At 50.6% G+C, this 21,065-nt stretch overlaps 1 protein-coding gene across 5 annotated transcripts; it reads left to right on the top strand.

Annotated features, from left to right (window-relative positions):
- The first annotated feature begins 13,146 nt into the window (after positions 1-13,146).
- Positions 13,147-20,950, top strand: LOC149127983 (uncharacterized). Of its 5 annotated transcripts, XR_016230157.1 has the most exons (5): positions 13,148-14,329; positions 14,546-14,665; positions 14,761-19,060; positions 19,553-19,666; positions 20,563-20,950. XR_016230157.1 is itself a non-coding variant. In XM_089327433.1 (4 exons), the coding sequence occupies exons 2-4, from the start codon at positions 18,909-18,911 to the stop codon at positions 20,612-20,614; spliced, it is 318 nt and encodes a 105-aa protein (XP_089183559.1). In that variant the 5' UTR covers positions 13,169-14,329; positions 18,803-18,908; the 3' UTR covers positions 20,615-20,950. The 5 variants fall into 5 exon arrangements, 2 of the variants coding, with proteins under 2 accessions (XP_089183559.1, XP_089183558.1); XR_016230156.1 differs by lacking the exon at positions 14,546-14,665 and having other exon boundaries at positions 13,149-14,329; XM_089327433.1 differs by lacking the exon at positions 14,546-14,665 and having other exon boundaries at positions 13,169-14,329; positions 18,803-19,060.
- The last annotated feature ends 115 nt before the right edge of the window (positions 20,951-21,065 follow it).

Genomic DNA, 21,065 nt, shown 5'->3' on the forward strand with positions numbered 1-21,065 from the left:
ATAAAATGCTTTTTTCTGCATGTGAATGGAGAAATTGCTGTAACATCACTGGGCGGGTCTGTCCTGGTGGCTGGGACTCGGATCTCACTCTGAGCACCAGGAAAGCTACTAGGAACTCAGGCACGTTAATCCACATGTCTACACTTACTGGGTACCCCTAATATGTGGCATGCCTCTTCAGGAGGTTAGGGGGCATTCAATGATTAAGACTTTGTACCTCGGGGCCAGTGCTATAGTGTGCCAGGTAAAGCTGCCACCTGCAGTGCTGGCATCCCATATGGGCACAGATTTGAGTCCCGGCTGCTCCACTTCCAATCCAGCTCTCTGCTATGGACTGGGAAATCAGTGGAAGATGGCCCAAGTCTTGGGCCCCTGCACCTGTGTGGGAGACTCAGAAGAAGCTCCTGGCTCCTGGCTTCGGATTGGCGCAGCTCCGGCTGTTGCAGTCATCTGGGGAGTGAACCAGCAGATGGAAGACCTCTCTCTCTTTCAATCTCTGTGCCTCTGCCTCTCTGTAACTCTGCCCTTCAAATAAATAAATAAATCTTTAAAAAGAAAAAAAAAGGCCAGTGCCGCAGCTCACGAGGCTAATCCTCCGCCTTGCAGCGCCGGCACACCGGGTTCTAGTCCTGGTCGGGGCGCTGGATTCTTTCCCGGTTGCCCCTCTTCCAGTCCAGCTCTCTGCTGTGGCCCGGGAGTACAGTGGAGGATGGCCCAAGTGCTTGGGCCCTGCACCCCATGGGAGACCAGGAGGAAGCACCTGGCTCCTGCCTTCGGATCGGCACGGTGCGCCAGCCGCAGCATGCCAGCCGTGGCGGCTATTGGAGGGTGAACCAACGGCAAAAGGAGGACCTTTCTCTCTGTCTCTCTCTCTCACTATCCACTCTGCCTGTCAAAAAAAAAAAAAAAGACTTTCTGCCTCAACTTCAGAAATTTAAAATTTCCTTGGCAGGTGGAACCACATCTAAAATTCCACATCTAAAACAGCTCGACACTGCATTTGCATTTTATTTTTTTTAATTTTGATTTTATTCCTTAAAAAAGTATTTTATTCTAAAATTTATTTTATCCTTTTGAAAATTACTTATTCATTGGAAAGGCAGAGACACAAGAGACAGAGATCTCCTATCCATTGTTTGACTCTTCAAATGCCTGCGAGAGCTGGATCCAGGAACTCAGTCTGGGAGACAGGAACTCCATGTGGGTCCGCCACGTGGGTGGCAGATGCTGAGCCATCACCTGCTGTCTCCCAGAGCACACATTAGCAGGAAGCTGGAAGTAAAAGCAGAGATGGGAAACTGGAGCCCAGGCACTCTCTTAGGGGGTGCTGGCTCTGATACGTGATGCCGGCTTCCCAAAGAATGGCTTACCCACTATGCCAACACCAGTCCAAGCCCAAGTTTAGATTCCTCTTGGAGGAAAGCTCCTTGAGGTTCCTGTACCATTATACCATTCTTCCTGTTAGCCTTGTCCGTGCAGCAGGAAGGAAAGCACGAACTCTTCCATCCTTCCAACGGTGGCATGCTCCAAAATGCCTGGATTGATCTTACCACTAACATTCTACCACTCAGGTTGTTGAGCAGACATTTTTCCAGTAATGTCTAAGTCAGCGTCTCTCTTTCCTGTTCAAACTAAGAATGGAAAAGCCACATTTCTGTGACAGGCTGGGATATGCACTCCATTCCTCACAGTTCTCAGCACACCCCAAGTATGCAACAAGCACTCCTTGAGTGGCTGTTTCCCCTGGCTTCCTTTTTTCCCAACTCAACAAACTCCTTTTGTCTTTTTCTTCTTAAAGTTATTTATGTGAGAGAAACGGAGAGCTAGTGTTCTTCCATCTGTTAGTTCACTCCTCAATTGCATGCAATGGCCCACAGCGGGCCCAAAGCTGGGGGCCAGAAATTCAATCCAGGTCTTCCCTGTGGGTGGCAGGAACCCAATTACATGAACCATCACTATTGCCTCCCAGGGTCTGCATTAGCAGGAAGCTGGAGCCAACCCAGATACTCAAGGACACAGACATCCTAACCATTAGGGTAAATACCTACTCCCTTTTATCACTTTCCTGTTGTCCCTTGGACCACCTTCTAGGTTTTCCCTCTTCTTCAGGAGCTGTAGCTCCCAGCATCAAAGTCCCTCTGTCATGAGGAAGAACCAAGGCTCCCTATGCACGACCCTTTGCAACTCCACTCAGGGTGAGGTTTGATATTCACCATACTTCAAAGCCACTTGGCTATGTCCTATCAGCCCTTCTGAGCCAGGGAAGAGCCCTTGTAAGCTTATGACACTAACCCTTTGTGAGTTTTATGTGGATAGAGGCTTAGCCAGATTCAGCTGAGACAGGCGTGCCCTGTGGCAGGTGCTGGGTATATAGAAGCAGGCACTGTGTTGTGGCCTCTTTAGCAAACTGGCTTCCAAGTTGCTTCCTGAGTGGATTTGAGTCTTACGGAGGATTTTCTTTCCTTAAGTTGATGCACAGTCATTAGTAGGATTTTTTTTCGGGGGGGGGGGGCATCCTGAAACAGAGTGGTTCCTGGTGTGGCCATATCAATTCAGCCACCCTAGAGAATCATAGCAGATCAGAGAGAGAGGCTCTTCAAGCAGTTTCAAGGTTTAAAAGCAAGAGTGTTACAAGTTCTTGTCCTACATCTGACTGGATGTCTGCTGCCTTTAAATGTTTCCATCCTCCGTGTTACCCCGCTCTGGTTTCCAGGGGATTTCTTCTGGTGTTACCCCCAAATAAATGCACTTTTGACTTTCACCGGTTTTCCAAAGTAATTCTGAATGGTACTCACATTCTACCTGGTGGAGTCACAGTCTGCCTGTCGCCCTTCTACAATCCTCTCTCTACAGATCATGCAAGGGTGGTACCATCTTTAACTCAACGTGCATTAGCTCTGTGAATCAGGCAGTCCAGGTATCAGCAATCTTACATAACTGCAGCAATTTAAAAGAGAGCCCTGGGGAGTCACCCAGGAAAGCAAGAGTTGCAAAAGCATGTTCTCTTTTAAGCTCCTTCCATGCTCTGTCCTTTGCCGGTTGTGTCCATATTCATTTATTGGCAAACTCAGTGATTCTGAGAAGGAGTCTCTCTGGGAACAGTCTCCCTACTGTCCCAAGTACACTTGCCCTTTGGCAACCTTGGGAGATACCAAAGGATTTGCATATAACAAACACGCAGTTTCTGGCACGCTTTAAGTCATCTCAGGATTACTTATGATACCTAACACAAGGTAAAGAGTTGTCATACTGTATGGTTTAGGGAGATACAAAAAAATGTATCTGTGCAGTACCTCCCCAACCCCACCCCACCCCATTATATATTTTCAATCCGAGATTGGTTGAATCCATGGATGCAGAACCTTTGGGTAGAGAGCTCTTACTGTACAATATTTAGTCTACAGGGCTAACTTCCTATAGCCTTTTGCAAACACCTGCTCCACTCCCCCTACCCCCACCCCTTCATATCTGTCCCCAACAGCCAGGACCACAGTGATATTCCCTCCTGCGTGTTTGCCCGTTTAGAACCACAACATACTGATTTTCTGACCTGAGACACACCATTGGCTTTGGGAAGGTCCCGGAAACACGCTTCCCCTCTGTATTGGGAGTGGAGAATTGCATTTGTTCGAGTCTCCCAGAGGCTCAAAGAAGAGAAATGGGCTGAGAATGGTGAGCTGGACAGAGGCCAAAGCCGCCGCGTAATCTCTCCGGCTCTCCTTTGCCAGCTCCTCCGCGTGCGGTAGCACATTGTGAGCAACGCTCCCGCAGAGGGAAGACCTGCCTGACGACAGACCAAGAAGAAGAAGAAAAAATAAACCTAAAACTGTCAGTGCGCAGCTACTGCTGCCCAAAGCTAATTCAGGGTCTTAAAGCATTTCACAAAGCCTCAAGGCAAGGCTGCGATGGGGATGGGGGAGGGAGGGGGCTGCCCTGGTGGGATGCTGTGTCACTGGCGCATTACACGCCAGGGCAACTCCACCCCTCAAATGGCCCTGGGCACTTGGGGTGAGCCTCTCCCCGAACACAGATCAGAAAATGCAGGCTCATTTCCTCCAGCTACTCCCCTTAATCCATTTAAGGGTAATCCCTGCAATTCTCCACCAAGGAAAGACTCCCTTTCTATAAAGAAGCCACACTGGTCACCCCCTCCCCTCCTCCAGGGGTCTGCTGGCACACTGACACGGGGATGACTCCCCGCCACCCCACCCCTAGGGTCTATCTCAGTCCCGAATTGCGTTTAGATGGCTATTATTTTCCGAGATTCAATATTCTTCTTACTATGACCTGTCATTTTCACCTGTTGGGCTGGTATTCAATTCTTACCCAGATACTCTTCGCCAGGCTTCCACTTTATTCTGTGATATTTCTTCTTGGTTCTTTTCCAGAGGAGGAAAGTTAAATTAAAATGTAAAGAGAGGAGAAAGGAATCGTGTGGGAAGGTGTACGTTAACTCTCAGAGTATTTAAAGCGTGAATTTCTTTCTGAATTCAGCTTTCAAGTGTATGACTCACACAACGTCAGATGCAGACCGTGGATGGAATTCCCAGGGCTGGCCTGACCGGCCGTGTTTAGGATCTTGACAGTCAGGATGAACCACGTTCCACTCCGACATCCCCTCCGTGGAGAGACGCAGTGAGGCCGCAGGAAGGGAAAGAACAGGTAAAAGCATCCAGAAGTTATTTCCAGCCAGAAAGGTTGTGCTGATTTAACAGGCCAGTATCTGAAATTTTTGACTTGGACAAGGTGGGGAAAGCTTTCAGCCGACACTCTGAGTACTTTTCAGAAACCTGTTTCTTCGCTGTAGGTTTCATCTGCTCCAACAATCTTTCAGTGAATCAATAACCACCAATTCAACAATAAGCAAAATCTTACTTTCCTTCGTTATTTTCTTCCTGAAGGTGGATTTCATCCCTTCTTCTTCCCGTCTCCAAATGGGGGAGAAAGTAAGCAGTAGCCATGAGCTGTGGAGGGCTGGAGGGACCTGGTGACAGGTGTCCTGGGAGCGAGCCTCCTGCCCAAGTTCACATGCTCGGGGTTGTGCCGGCCCGGGGAGCCCCTCAGGAGGTGCTCACGTGGCATCACCTCAGTCACCAAGAGGTATGTGGATTCCTGCAAATCATACAGGACCCTACACTGAACGCTCAACAAATGACCATAGTTTAAAACTTGGATTAAGATTAGTTTACTGAATTGAGGCAAATTTATCTGTATAGGCACACCCAAGGCTATATCTGAAGAAAGTGAAGCATTCAGTAGAAAAACCAATTTGAAAAAAATGTAGAAGTGCACACACACACACACACACACAGGAGGTAGGCATATTAAGTTCATGGAAAATGGAATTCAAAGCTGTTTGCTTTGTTCCAAAAATTTTTTGAAATCCATGTATAGTTTTTTCAAAACACACATTTTTTAAAGATTTATTAATTTATTTGAAAGAGTAACAGAGAAAGAGAGAGAGAGAGATCTTCATTTTATTGGCTCACTTCATGAATAGTTGTAACAGCCAGGTCTGCACCAGGCTGAACCAGGATTCAGGAACTCTATCCCAATCTCTCTCATGGTTGGAAGAGGCATCTTTCACTGCCTTCCTAGGCGTGTTAGCAAGAAGCTGGATCAGAAGAGTAGCCAAGGCCTGAGCTGGCACTCTGATATGAGATGCTGGCATTGAAAGTGGCAGCTTAATCTGCTCTGCCACAATGCTGGCCTCCATAGTACACATTTTCTGTGAGCTTTCTGAAGAACCTTTGTATGCACGGATTTCAAAATTGTTTTGCACCAAAATAAACTTTAATTCCATTTTCCATGAACTTTTTGCAGTACCCTCATATATGAAAAAAGAAGGTTCTATATGAAGAAATGAAGAGTGTATGTGAAATAAACTATGCGTCTTGCATTCAATAAGAGTGTAAAGTCTGCAAGAAATAAATTGTCCACCCTATGAATGTAACACGTTGTTTTGCATGTGCTGTTTTGCCTTTTTGGCTCTGTAGAACATTTAGGTGATAAGTTGAGTCTGATCCCACCCTGGGGTGATGGGCAGCCTTGCATCAGCTTATCTAGCAGAACAGGACCTAGTCCACCCCTGCCCAAGTAAGCAAAACTCTGACCCCAGGACTGTGGCCAGAGAAGAGGGAACACCGTGTTCATAGGCACTACTCAGGGAACACAAGCCAAGGAGCTCACAGAGGACAGGGCAGAAAAATACACCTGAACTTTGGGACAAATGAGGAAACCAGTGGAGAGAATCTCCTTTCTGTGTTCTGGTTCCCAAGCCTTAGGATGGAGAGGTGAAAAAAATGAGAATAAGTTTGATGGCGCAGGCTGAAAAAAGAAGTGTAGGAGTGGACATTTTGCCCAGAGGTTAAGATGCCCATGACCCAGGTTGGAGCACCTGAATTTGACTCCTGGCTCCTGTTCCCAGGAGCGTTCTGCCAATGCAGACTCAGGGAGGCAGCAGTGATAACCCAGCAGGTGGGTTCCTGCCGCCCATGTGGGAGACCTGGATTGCATTTCCATCTCAGCTTTGAGCATCTGGGGAGTGAACCAGTGGATAGGATCTCTCTTTTTTCTTCGCCCTTGCTCTCTTTCTCTGCCTGTCAAATAAATACGTTAAAATTTAAAATTAAGAGTAGATTTCTGGGAACACTCCCAGGGAAGCAGCCACCTGCAATAATTACAAATGCGACCACCAACCTCCACGGGTGGCATGGTTGGGTGCAGGGCAGGCCTAGGACAGGGCAGGAAATGTGGGTGTGTTGGGGCCCCCTCCACTGCTCTCCCTTAGAACAACAGGTCTCTGCTGCAGCCAGCCCTTGGATGATTTAATCTTTGTGCAGATTGCACTCTGTCCAAGCCCAAAATGTAAGCAGGGTTTTCTCTTCATGTAATGCTGGAGAGGGCATCACAACGATGTGAATGAAGGAGAGAGTCTGGCACGAGAAATCTTTTCCATCCTCCTGGCTGGGGAGTGAACAGGTGGCCCCAAATCTGTCTGTGTGGTGGTGGTGGGGGGCGGAGGCGGGTGGAGAGAGGATGAATCTGAAAATATAATGTTCTGAAACGTAAATCTGAACCACATAAAGGAGGGGGAATAAGCTATAAGGTAGCATTCCCAAAATTTTCCACCAAAATATCACTAATGTCAGAAGCAACTGCACGTGCTTGGATAAGAAGAAGGTGTGGGTACTGGCCCAAAGCCACCTTCGATAGTCACAGAATGTATTTGAAGTCTTGGTTTTTGTTTTTCTATTGTGTGATGATTTTGTAGTCTATTGTGTAAAAGACCCACGATTGTTTCAACATAAATGTATAGTTTGAAACTCGCAGTTAACATTCCCCAACTTGTTCCCCTAGGAATCAAGTAGCGGATGGATGCTCCAGGAAGACACGACATTTGTGTCCTGAAGGTGGCTTGCTTCCAGTAACCTGCACACATCCCCCATCTCTCGCAGTGGGCAAGGGTTTAGCAAGTGCAACTACAGAACAGGATCTCTGCTGATGACACAGTAGAGAGGCCACAGGGACAGGAGGAAGGAGACTGCCAGGCCCCTCTCACCTGCTTTCCCCAGCCCCCATGATTGCTGCTGGTACCTTTAAAAGTTCCAGCCTAAATGAGGAAAAGAATTTGCTTTTGGTGATCTCTCTTAGTGCTGTGATCTCTCTTAGGTGCCAGATCTTTGGTGATCTCTCTTAGGCAAATTTGTTTCAAAACAAAATATAATCAGAAGAGAACAAATAGGAAATTAAGAGCAAGGGACCTAAAAAGCCTTTCCCCTGTTCTCACTTTGTGCACCAGCAGGGCCCGCAGTGTTTCCACCCCGATGCTGGTGCATGCCCCCTTCTCATGGTCTGGCCTCTTAGATACCCTGAAAGGAAAACTGGGGACAAGACGCAGGGGGCCTTAAAACATGGGCTCCTTCCAACTCTCTCTGTATGTGTGCTGTGTGTACTGTACATGTGTTTTGTGTGCTGTGTCTGCTGTATATGTGTGTGATGAGTATGTTGCATGTGTTGTGTGTGCTATGTGCATTGTATGTGATATGTGCAGCTTGTGAGTGTGTATTATGTTGCATGTATGTTGTATGGTGTTCTCTGTGTGTGCTATATGTTGTATCGTGTGCTTGTGCTATGTGTGTCTTGTATGTGTACTGGATGTGGTTTGTGTGTTGTGTGTGCTGTATGTGACATGTATGTTCTCTGGGTATGTTTTATGTGGTATTGTGTGCTGTGTGTGTGCCACATGTGTCTTGTGCTCTGGTTGTGTGCTGTGTGCAGGTATAATAAAGGGGCTTGGAAAAGTTGAACAAATGGAGAGAAGTTAGAGGGGATTTTCCACAAATGTTCTGGAGCTCCCTCCTATGTGTTGAGTGTGTGCTTTGTGTGTGCTGCGTGTACATTGTGCTGGTGTCTGGTGTGCTGTACCTGTACGGTGTGTCTCAGGACACAACACAGGGAGTCCTGAGACCAAACAGCTCCAATCTGTCTTCACAACTCTCCCAGAACCCTTGCATCAGAGAGCCGCATTTTTCATCAGAACATGGTAAGCATGGGGTGACTGGCAGATTAAATAACCACAACCAGCAGGTGAGATGCCCACCTCAACACACAGGCTCTGCCTTGGCCCTGTACTTTCCCACATGTAAACTCACATCACATTCGTACAATAATGATAGCAGTCACACATTCTATTCTATAGAATTCTATAGAATAGTAAGGGCTCAGCCTTTCCAACAGAGCACAATGCAGAATAAAAGCACTGAGTTTCCATTGAGAACATGCAGGAGGTTGAAATGGCTCGATTTAGCTATTTTGGTGTGTATGCTGCAGGGTGGGTACAGGCCGACAATCTTTATGCAGCAGTATCAATGACATAGCTTGAGCTTCCCTATATCACAGGGAAAACACTGGCAGAGAGGAAAAATAATCCACTTAGTTGGAAATAATTCATCCTCATTTCCAGGCCAAACCCTACAATTGAATTCAGCCTCTGAAATTTGGGCAAATTGCATGATTTCGTTTCCACTCTGACCTTTGGAATCTGGCTGATTATGGCTGGGCCTGCTAACACAGCCAGGCAGTCCTTATAGTAACCTACGAGAAACCAGCCAATGCAGCCAGGGGTGACCAGCTACTAATCAGCCAGGAGCTGGTTAATCTTCACTGCTTAGGAGTCCCTAGAATTGTTAACTGCCTGCATCTGCATCAGGTGGGTGAGGAGTCTTGTCCTTTGTCCTGTCCCAAGGGGCCAGGAAGGACAGTCTATGGTGAGAAGGGTCATTGCACAACTTAAGAGAAGATTCAGTGACTTGCAAGTGGACCCAGAGGCTGTGGCCTCCGGATCAGGCTCCGGGCAGAGGGAGTGCTACTCCTTGCCTGTTCCAGCTGGACTCAGTGACTAGAAGTGGGCCCTGTAAATCTGGGTGGCTTCAGTGCACACCCCCATCACTGGAGAGCCTCCCTGTGGGCTAGAAACACAAGATTGCCAAAGGAGGCAGAGCCCTGTCTGTGGTCGCGGGGTTTATGGCAAGGACATTTTGCAGGGTAACTGTGTGTTAAGGATACACTTTGGCTATCTCCCCTGGCAGGGTCAGCTGGAGGGAGAGCTAATCACTCAGTAAACAGAGAAGAGAGATGCTTATACTTAATAAGCCATTGCAAATGGAAAAAGCAAGCTCCTATCTAACGTGATTCTCTCTAGCAACAAATGGCTTGCATCCAAGCACTCCAAAGCCCTTGCAGAATACTGAGAGGGCCTCGGGGTCCCAGCGCCCCCAGAAGCTTCTCTTTCCAGTGAAAGTCGCTCAGACAAGGGAAGAGGAAATGACTGTGTGTGCGCGTGAGTATGCCTCGGTCACGATTTTTCCTTTTGTCTTAAGTTACGAGCTCTGGGCGTGTGACACATCCTTCTCTCTGGGGAGCAGATGAAGTAGTGAAGGGGGAGGGGCACAGGAACACCCAGAGCTGAGGTGCTGGGAGCTGCCCGCACAACTCCTGCCCAAAGCCTCCATGCCCCCTGGACTCCAGAAAGCAAAAACACCCCAGAGCTTTCATGGTTCAGCAGGTGGCGATGCTGGGCTGGCGGCAGGAGGAGGTGGAGGTGCTTGCCAAGGCTTGCTGCTCTGGTTTCTCTCATCTCTGTCCTGTGCCAACTGTCCTGTCAGATGAAAGCAAGAGTGTGCTTCCATGGGCCAAGTCACAGCTCAGGCTGGGAGCCTCGGCCGTGACCTGTCACCACGACCACTTCCATTATTTCCATTTCTTATTTGGTGTCCACTCCCGATCCCTTCACTGAAGATGTGGGGGAATAAAAACACTAGCGTGTCCCTTTGGGCTGTGAGAAGATATGGCTAATATAAAAAAAGGGAAAATAAAGGGATAAAAGAGCACTTTGCGGATACACTACATGTAAATACGAAATAAGGCTGCCACGAGACGATGGCCATCTCCGGAGGAGGGAGATGGATGCTTAGCACCTGAGGCAGCTCCCAAGCCAGGGCATAGCAAGTGCCGGATGCAGCCTTCCCATGTACAGGGTTGCTATTTCTCGGCCCTTTTCTAGGAAAAAAAAAAGACTTCAAAGATTTCCACCGGTCACCCTCATGGCCAGTGTCTTTCAATTTCAATTTGAATACATCAAAGAATCCAGGAAGAAGATAAGTCACATTTTTTTTCTCTCTCTCTTCCTTGCTTAGGAGAGGATGGATTTCTGGGCTCCTCCTAGAAACAAAGAAAGGACTAGGACTCACTAATAATACAGCCCTTCAACGACCCAGCTCTGGATTAGACTGAGGGGTGAAACAGGATCACCGAACAGTGGTAGTTTTGTGTGTCCCTGCACCTTCGTCATCGCTCCTCTTCCTATTTCTAGAGCTAGATTCCCAAGTTAAAGATCAGAGATGGGAAATAATTACCCAGAGGTTTCCACTCGGTTGAAACCTGTGGCTAATTTGCCTTAATAGTATTATTTCATTATGTTTGTATATAGGCACTTTTAAAAAAAAAAGCTTTCAAACCACTTTACATCAATTAGAAGGGCTATTATTGAAAGAAAAACAACAGCAAATAACAAGTGGTGGTGAGGATGTGGAGAAATCGAAGCCCCTGTGCATTTCTGCTGGGAGCGTAAAACAGTGCAGCTTCTGTGGAACACAGTATGAGGGATCTCAAAAAAATATTGAAAAGTAAAAATACCATAGGATCCAGCAATGCCACTTCTGGGCGGATACCTACAAAACTGAAAGCAAGAGCTGGAAGAGGTATCTGTCCTATCATATGCAGGACAGCATTCATCAAAATAGTGAGGGTACAGAATTAAACCACCAGCACTCGGGATGCCTGCATCCCATGCTGGATTCAAGTCCCGGCTGCTCTGTGTCTATCCAGCTTCCAGCTAACGCACCCTGGGAGGCACTGGTTGATGGCCCAGTGACTGGACTCCTCCCACCTACATGGAAGATGCAGATGTAGTTCTGGATTCCCGGGCTTCAGCCTGGCCTTGCCCTTTCCATTGTGAGCATCTGGGGAGTGAACCATCGGATGGGAGACCTCTCCTCCACATACCCACCATTATGTCACCCTGCCTTTCAAAGTAGATGAAAATAAAACAAATATTTAAAAAAAATCACAGCAGCAAAAAGGTGAAAGCAGCCCAAGTGTGCGTCAAGGGATGAATGGATAAACAAAACATACATATATTGTATATGTATACATATATTGTATATATATATATGTATACATATATTGTATATATATATGTATACATATATTGTATATATGTATTGTATACATATATTGTATATATATATATGTATACATATATTGGAACATTATTCAGCCTCGAAAGGAGAGGGATTCTGACATATGCTATTACATAGATTCAATCTTGAAGGCTCTGCCAGGTACAATAAGCCAGGTACAAAGGGATGATTGTGGTTCAATTCCACTCATTACGAGGAACCAAGGTAGACAAATTCTCAGAGCCAGGAAGTACAATGGTGGTTGCCAAGGGCTAGGCAGGGAGGGAAACAGAAACTATTATTTAAGGATACAGAGTTTCAGATTTGCCAGATAAGAAAGTTCTAGAGATGGATGCTGCTGACGTTTACACGGCAATAGGAACGTACTCATGCCACTTAATGTACATTCAAACATGGTAAAACTGATAAATGTTACCTGTATTTAACCACAGCAAAAAATGTTTGTGCATCTGACATCCTGTCCACCGCTCCTGACATCCACGATGGAGGAGAGAGGAGAGGCAGGTATTGAAGCAGCGGAATGCCTGCTCTGGGCTAGGGCGGTCTGCGGCTGTCCCTGGAATCCAGACCCCAGCCCAGCCACTTTTCCAGTGGCATCCAAGTGGCCATTCTCTGCCTGTGACACTTGGCTTAGAGGTTGGGACTGAGGTCCCCACATCATAAACCCCAGGACAGACTGCTGCAGTGGGGTCTGAGGTTTGGGCAGTTTGGATCCAACTGGCACCTCTCCCCACCTCTTCTGGTGTCATGGGCTGGGGAGGCACATGGCCACGTCTGCTACCTTCCCACACTCCACAGAGGTCCCCTGACCTGGTAGGCACACAACAGTCCCTGCTTGGACCTCCCCTGACCACTGGCCCTCACAATCCCCTTGAATGCCCAGGAAAGGGAGGCCTCGGTCTTCTCCAGCCCCAGCCCACTGCCTTGCCTCTGTCTTGTGCCCAGCCTCTTTTTCCTCTCCAGGTCCCTCCCGACCTCCACCGCAGCTCCTCCCTCCCGGCAGACTGGGGGTTGCAGCTCTCCTGAGACCACCGCAGACTCCCTCACTTGCGCTCGAGCCCCGGGAAGGCGGCCTTGGGGGGCCCCGGGGTCCCTTTGGTGGTGGCGATGGGGGCAGGGGGTGTCAAGGTCAAGGAGTGCGCAGAGAGTGGGGCAGCGGGACCCAGCACGCTCAGCCTAGGAGCCTCCTCGGTCCTAACCTCCACCCAGCGTCAACTTTGGGCTGCTCCCGTTAGGTGGCGCTCAAGACTTTCCAACCACTTGTGAAAGTGCTCCCGGCCCGGAACAAAAAGAAGTGTGTGTGGGTGTGGGGGGGTGAGTGCGAGTGGGTGTGAATGCGAGTGTGCGCGCCCGCCCGTCCGCACACAGGGGCGGGCGTCGCCTGGCACCACGCGTGGCCCCGTCACGGGGTCAGCCGGGTCCCGGGCCGGGGCGCACTCCTGGGAGGGCTTCTGCGTGGCCGGACGAGAACTTTCGCTCCTTTGGCACTTCTGCGGGCGCGCTCCTGGAGAGGTGCCAGGCGGCCCTGGGGAGCCGGGACTGACTGCACTTTGACGGGGTGAGGGGGTAGGGGACTAGGTGCGCGGGAGGAAAGGCATCCTGGGCACACTTAGTGGAGAACCGGGGCGCAGACACGAGTCTGGATAAACGCGCGCACTGCCCGCCCCAGCTGTCAACAGCTCCGTGCTCTTTTTTTATAAGAGAACAGGGCAGGTGCAGGTTTGGTTTCTGCTATTTTAACAGCAGAGGTTCCAAAAGCTGACGGCGCGCGTGTGTTTCCAACAACACGGAACAAACTCTCTTGCCCCCAGTGGCCGTGGAGCCTGGGTGAATCCAAACCGACTCCCCTTAAACAACAACAAACTCTTGGGGATCCTAGGGAGTTGGATGCGACCACTTTTTTTTTTTTTTTTTTAATAACCTTTTAACGAGTGGCCAGAGAGCGAGCTTTCTCTGGCCAACAAGTACACCTCTTCTCCCACACCCTCCGAGGAAAGTGATCCGTCCCCCAGTCCTCTCCTTAAGGCTAGGCTGAGAGCGCCCTGAACCGAAGCTCTGAGTCTCTCCAACTTTTGCATCAAGCAGCAGCGGAGCCCTGCCTTTGTGTCTCCCCTTGGCTGTGAACTTTCCCGCGCGGTTGGTTCTCCTTTAAGAAAGTAACGATGTCTATGAATATTTAATGTGGAGAGCTCCGGCTGCCCGGGCGGAGGGGAGCCCAGGGGCCCGGGTCCCCCGCGAGCACTGCGGCCCGAGCGCATGGCCAGCGCGTCCACACCCTCCAGGCCTCGGCTGGAACCCGGGTATGGGGCGGGAGGAAAGAACTGGCAGAAAGGGGGCTGGGGACCTGGCGCCGGGTGCCGGCTGAACTCGCGGCCAGAGGCTGGAGTGCTCGCCCCCGCGGCCCTTCCCCCACACCCGGTTTTCTGCAAGAAGTGGGCTCCCGAGCTCAGAGCCCTTAAGTGTGCTACGCTCTGATCTCTGATGGTGTTGATAAAATGTGGTGTCAGATGTTGCCCCGTATGAGGCCGGTTTCCTGTCTGTGCGTGCCAGTGGAAGGACCGCGCCGGGTGAGTCCAGTGCGCGGGGAAGCGGGCTGGGGGGAAGCCAGGGGCGGAGAGGGCGCGGGGAGCCCAGGGCGCCCTGGCCGAGGAAGCGGGAGCCCGGGGGAGGCTGAGTTGTCCGCGCAAAGAGGGGTCGAGGGGAGCGGGGGTGGCGGGCGGTGAGGGAAGAGAGATCACGCAAGCTCCAGAACCCAGCTGGTCCGCGCTCCCCTCTTGAAATAGCTGGCCGACCTCGCCGCCTCCCTCTGCGAGGACCCGGGGGACTTTTCGCTCCGCTGCCCCTCTTCGTGCGAAGGAGTGAAGTGAGCTTGCTGCTGATCGGTCACGAGCCGCAGCCATGAGGTTGTCGGTGCCTTCGCCCCGAGTTCCGTCGCGGCCTTCCCTGGGAACAGGCGGCCATGTGTCCTCCGTTTTAATATATGTGTATTTTCTCCTAGGTACTTTATGCTCCCATCTGGAGAAATTAAAACCCAGAGCTGTAATGTTTATTCTTAGATAGTTTACAAAAATCGGGGGAGGGATGTGTCAGACACATGTCTACAAACAGAAGGAAAGTTCTTTGCCTTGAAAAAGTTGCCAGCAAATGTCTGACTTCCCTGCCCCACCCCCCACTCTCCCACACTCCCATGCTAGTCTAAGACCAGTCCTCCAAGGTGACACTAAATCGGTCAGGAAGAAAGCGCCTATCTGAGCAAGCAATTGAATGCTGACTCTATTAATGACTTTAGTACTAGTGATCAAAGTTGAAGACTCCAAACCTGATTGAGGTAACCAGGCTGTTTTAAAATCACCAAAAAAGAGCTCACCAGTAGGCATCCATGGTCAAGGTGGACTTGATTCCTTTCAGTAAAGTTTATGGCTGTTTCTGGTAAATAATGGGGTCTTCCTTTCTGGCCCTGTTGAGTCATGCGGAATATAACTAACTGGTGGTGGTGGTTGCAACATACTTGGTTTGGATGCAGAGTTGGGGTGGCGTGGGATCTATTCTCTTTCCAGTCACTCTGATAATGCTGAAAACCCCAGAAGGCTTTAGGGACCTAGTGTTTGAAATCTTCAGGGGGTGGTAGTAGCTATCCAGGTAGCTGGGAGGTTGAGGAAGTGAAGGGTGGTGAACCCAGACAACACAGGAAGAATCATGAATGTTCTTGAAAATGTCCTTTTCACTCCTGAGTTTTGAGATGGCTTTGGCATGTCCTAAGCTGAGCGTTTGAAAAAGAAAAGGTTACTTGGAACAGTCTTGGTTTAAGGGCTTTTGTATGGCTGTATTTATTTATTACGGGATGATTCTCTCTTCCTCTTCCTCTTCCTCCTCCTCGCTTCTGACTACCTTCTCTTAGCCCAAATGAGAGTCCAGGCTCAGTTCTGGGATGGGAGGAGGGGGCTCGGAGGGAGGAAGCCTGTAGCTGTTGGAGTCCACAGAGAGAAAAGAGAGGAGCTAGCGGGGGCTTTGCAGCCAGCAGGAAGCAAGCTGGTTCAGAACCTGGGCACTTGCAGGTGCCAGCAGTTTATCTCCATGGAGGTCACCTCTGATCACTGTCTCATAGTTCAGCCTTTTCGGGACACTGGCAGTGCTTGGGGTAATAAACTTCAAGTCCATCTTGTTGGGGGGCATCTGCCCAGCCTGAGCTCCTGAGTGGAAGGCCACAGCAACAGCTCAACGTCTGCTTATATTGTATTGGCCAGGCTGGTATGGAAATGCCCAGACCGCCTGGCAGAAGCCTGAGCTGCCTGCATCAGGCGCACTCCTCTGCTCAGCGGCGTCAAAGTTCTGATAGTTTTGGAGCGCTGGGTGGCCTCTCCTCCTGAGGAGCAGCACGCGTGAGCCTCCTCCCCATTTCTGTTTTGTCAGAGTTAATTGCCCTGCAGTGGGGCCTCTCACACCTCAGGCAAGCTAAGAGATACAGGCACAGAAAGGTGGAATCCTGCACGATGGCAAAGGATGATTATAGACCCCTGAAAGGTCCCTAAACCTCAGCTGAACGAAATGGGCCTGGGGTATTCTCCATTCTGGGGCTCCCTAGGGGACAAGCTGGTTTTTGTTGTTGTTGTTGTTGTTGGGTTTTTTTTTTTTTTTTTTGGTTGGTTGGTTGGTTGGTTTTGGCTCAGCCCAGGCTATTGACAACTTACATAGGACCCTGAGCTCTGAACGCAAAGCTACTTCAGCATCTGTAAGTGATCCCAAAGGCAGATCTTAGCAGAAGAAGAGCTTCATAGGTCAACAGCAAATTCCCCTTTCTCCCTAAGCATCCACAGGCATCCTGGGAGAAAATCCCCTGCTGATCTTGAGACCTCCAGGAAAAAGCAAGCAAGAGGCTGGGCTGAGGCTTCTGGTGACTACCAGCAAGGACTTCCAGCAAGGACAACTCCAGTGCAGGCCTGGGAATGGGGAGTAGGCAGGGCTTGGGAAGAGGGTGAAGAAGATCATTTGTTTCCCTCCTGTGGGTCTGACAAGCCTGAGACAACAAATACCTGGCGAGGAAGGAAAGGGATGGAAGGTGGAGTTGGCCCTAGGCTCACTGGCCCTGTGGTCCTGTCTGGCTATCCTGCTGGGAGACCAGAGCTTTCCCAGATGGCCCGAGGAAGCTTCACAAGCCAGCTTGGGGGGCTGAATACCAGAGGCTATATGCTCTCTGCCACCTGCCACTCCGCTCTTTCCCTAACAGCAAGCCCACATCACTCGGGTCCAGGGGGACTTGCTTTCTCAGGACACCTGCTGGGAGAATCTGGGGAGAGCTGGAGGCAAGTTTCCTCAATTTCCAGCCTGTTGGAAAATTAGCATCAAGAGGAGAGCAAATGAGAGGAGTCTTCAAAATGTTCACAGAAATTGGGTAATAGGGGAAAACTATGCATGGGTTTCAAAAATTCTTGCACTAGAAAAACTTACTTTTTGATACCATCTTTCCATGAAAATTTTTAAGTCCCCTCATGGTCTTTGGTCCAGATAAGGCCTCCGGGGTGGCAGGAATCCAGCATTTGCTACAGCACTCTTTCTGCCACCCCTCTCCCCCCACCCCCAGCCCTGTGGTCCCCTTGACCCCTACATATGGTTCAAAAAAATCAAGTAAGCTGAAAGGAGGGGGCACCTCTGTCCTCAGGACCCAGCCCAAGTAAATACAAATGAAATTTACTTCTTAGAAAAAAATTTCACAGCTTTAAACTTTCCCTAGTCAGAATCCTTCTAATTTCATCACTGTCGCTTGTCAGCGACCACAACCCAACCCACCTCTTTCCCCTTCTTTGTGGCTTAAGGTTGCATTTTAGGAGGATTTCTATAATGCTGTTCATGTCAGCAAGTCTCCCAGTCCCCACCCTCACCCAGCTCCTTGTAAGGAATTGCAGTTGGAAATCTCTCTCCTCCCTCCCTTTTAAAAATCTTCTGCTATTCTTCCTGACTGGAAGAGTTGACAAGACATACACACATTAAGTTGCATAAAATACAGTGGACTGATCAGCCAAAATGCATCTCATTTGCACTTGTATGTAGCCAGGGCTAGGGACTTGTGTAGTGACACAAGTGCCTCCTGAGCTCTTGGCCAAGCCAGACTGACTGACGGGCTGGAATTTCTGAGCGGTCCCTTGGGCAGCTGTGGCCATTTGTGAGGTCCTAGCCCCAGCCCAGCCTAGCCAAGGCTAAGCCGGCATGGGAGAAGACGGGGAGGGGACTGGGAGTCTGGCCCCAGGACTTGAACCAGCAAGGGCAGACCCTGGTTCATCTTGGCTCAGGGGGCCTGGGAGGCTGGGAGGCTGGGTGGGGGTGGGGGTCCAAAGCTGAGGTCAGAGGTCCTCAGCCATCCCACTAAGTTTCTCTTGAGTTGAACTTAAAGGAACAGAACAACGGGAAGTACACCAGGTTTACTCTTCTCCCAAAGTTATGTCCTCACCTCCCACTTTGTTCATCGACTTGTGCTCCACGGGTTCCTGCACCTGCTCCTAACCCTGGTCTCTGAGCTGCTCACTTCCCACCTGTTCTGCACGGAACCCACTCCAGGGTGCCTGAGTTCCTGGAGTAATGCCTCTCTCCCAGGCCGGAGGGGCACGAGGGAGTTTCACCCCAGTCTTCAGAACCCGGTGGGGTTGTTGGGGAGGGGCTGCAGTTACGGGGGGCCTGAAGGTCCCGCCCCCGCCCCCCCCAATCACGCTCGGGCATTGATTTCAGTCTCCTTGTGCCAGGGCCTTGCAGGAGCAGGGTAGGCGCCAGAGCCGAGTGGCGGTGGCGGGGTGATGGCGTTTGCAGGGCGAAAGGAACTGGGATCCTGGGGGAAACCTCAGCAGGGGCTGAGTGCGCGGGCTTTGCGGTTGAGAAAGGTCCAGCCAGGCTCTCGGCGCGCCCAGCAGCGCGTGGGGGGCGTCCTGTCCACAGTGGCCTGCTTCCTTTCCCTGTCAAGGCTGGGGTGACTCAGAGCCCCTGCCGGGAGCACGAGTCTCCAGCGCTTCAGGGCCTGCGTCTCTCGGCCAGACTGTAGCCCGTGACCTTCCCAGGGCCAACCAAGGGCGAGGCGTGTTGCCCAACAAGGCCTCCGCTCCATGGGCCGCGGGGGAAATCGCCAGGCACGAGCCCTGTGGGCCGGGGCGCAGCCACCCACGCATGACCGAGGAGGCCTTCGGGGAGCAGAAACCGGAGCTGAGAGGCTGCGGAGCCAGCCCCGCACCACTGACAGCCGGGGCACGTCTGCGGAGCCCGGGGGAACCATCCACGCAGGAGCCCTACGTCCTGGGAGCTGGGGACACGCCTGCAAGGTGTGTGATGCTTTCTAGTCCCTTGGTCCTAGGTTTGCTCGGAGCCTTTGTTGCAGCTTTGTGCGCGCCCTCCACAGCTCACCACCCGGCCCCCTCCCTTCCCGGCCCCTTGCCCCCCCTGAGGAGAGGGCCAGGCGCTGGGGACCGGCCTGCGACCCAGCGCCCTGTTCCAGATCCTGTCCCGCACAATGCTTGTCCCTCGGTTCCCATCTTGCCTGCGTGCCTGGGACAGATAATCAACGGTTTACGCAGCCCAAGCGGTCCGGGGCGAGCATCCCTGGAAGAATGCGGTTTCTAAATGTGACCTCGGGCTTCCGCAGCGGCACAATCTCGCTGCCGAATGAGCAGCTCTCCCCGCACGGCAGGCAGGCAGGCGCGGTGCACGCGGGAGGAGATAACCTGCCACCCCCACCAGGATTTGAGGAGTCTCCTAGACAGAACTGGTTGAGGATGACAGAGCTCTGAAAATAACCTGGGTCCTTTCTATTCCAGAGGGCAACCAGGTGCCAGTGTTGGCGAGCAGAATCGCCCCCCACTCGGGCCCTCCTCCTGGGCCAGGCTCCAGCTTCGGGCAGGATCCCTGCGGGATGCTCTGGCACACGCAAGGTGGAAATGTGTCTGTTCACTTGTACACACGCTCACACGTGCCCTGGCAGAGAGGGCTGTACCTGCCTCCCTTCCAGGCCTATCTGCCTGCAGTCCTTTGGAGTGGACCAAGTCTTTGTGCCTCCCCCTGCAAAGCGTCCTGTGTGTTACCTAACGCCCTCACACAGGGGGCCCTGGAGCTACAGTTTTTGCCCCAAATCAGCCAGCACGGGGTCATCCAATGGGGGTGTAAGGGTGATGCCAATGTTAGTGACAGCTTCATCCCCTGGGGGCTTTTATTCCTCCCCTTGAAGCCCCATTTCTAGGCTCTGGAACAAAGGGGAGAGGAACCCGATCTCTCTTTCGGTCTCCCTTTCTCCTCACTTCCACACCCTCACCTGCAAGCCCCTCTCTTTGATAAACAGAGGAAAGCCTCAGGGATCAGGTACAAATGTAAATATTGCTTACCTGGGCAGGCCCCTCCTCTTTAAAAAGCAGATGGTCCCTTTCAGGTGCAGGCTGCCCAAAGCCTCTCTCAGAAGGCATGGGATGCAAGCCTACTCTCTCAAAGTCCTTCTCTTGTTAAGAACATTCGGGACAACTAGTAAATAGTTCTTGGAAGAGTTGAAGACCTTTCTCTCAGGGCTGCAACCCTTTTAAAGCCCTGCTGAGTGTACAAAGTAGGATCAGTAAGTTTGCTTGCAGAGTTGTGAAATTTGAGAGAGCTGTCTTCCAAAAAAGGTTTAGTAGCAATAGTTGATCGATAGAGTTTGTTTCATTCATGCCTTCTCTGCTATTGAATCCTAAGGATTCTTAAGACCAAGTTACGAGGAGGAAGACATTTGTTTTCATTTTGTTAGTTTCTGGGCGATACTATACTTTCTGATTAGACCAATTTATGTTTCTGAACTCTGCAGGAGAGTCCTCAGCCTTGGAAATGTAAATGAAAACCAGACTCCTCCTCTCTGAGACCTTCAGGGGGACAGAATGAACAAACCTGCCTGGCGTCCACTCACACCCGAAGCTGCCCCGTCTGAACTTGGGTGGAGGGAAGCTGGTGGATTTTAACACCATTTCTTTCCACCGTGGCACCAGAAGAGCTCCTTGCATTGAATAGCTCTTCTATTTCAGTGTGCAGTGTTGCAGCCGACTGAATGGGCTTGCCTTCTGCCGAGGCAGTCTTGGAAGACGGAAGTCATCTGTGATTTCCCAGGAAGCTCTTCACCAGACCACCTCCTGTCCTTTTCTTTTTAATTATTTAAAAATAAAAGTATGTTTGCTTCCCTCTTGAGTGTCCGGTCCGTTATTTTGTAGCTACCACCGTGGCAGAAGTGATGATTCTTTTGTAGTTCTGCCTGCTCCCTGGAACTTAAAAAGCCCAAGACATAGCTCAGGTGTGTTCTGTGCTTTGAGATGTTTG

The sequence above is a fragment of the Oryctolagus cuniculus genome, chromosome 2, assembly GCF_051225735.1.
Source record: "Oryctolagus cuniculus isolate XC-2025 breed Fujian yellow rabbit chromosome 2, ASM5122573v1, whole genome shotgun sequence".
Taxonomy (NCBI): domain Eukaryota; kingdom Metazoa; phylum Chordata; class Mammalia; order Lagomorpha; family Leporidae; genus Oryctolagus; species Oryctolagus cuniculus.

What these genes read in the sequence shown, in the direction of transcription:
- LOC149127983 (XM_089327433.1), top strand. Translation starts at nt 18,909, where the DNA reads ATGACCGAGGAGGCCTTCGGGGAGCAGAAACCGGAGCTGAGAGGCTGC. An exon ending in GCTGGGGACACGCCTGCAAG is followed by an intron (nt 19,061 to 19,552) that starts GTGTGTGATGCT and finishes TTTCTATTCCAG; the next exon opens with AGGGCAACCAGGTGCCAGTG. An exon ending in GATGCTCTGGCACACGCAAG is followed by an intron (nt 19,667 to 20,562) that starts GTGGAAATGTGT and finishes TGAACTCTGCAG; the next exon opens with GAGAGTCCTCAGCCTTGGAA.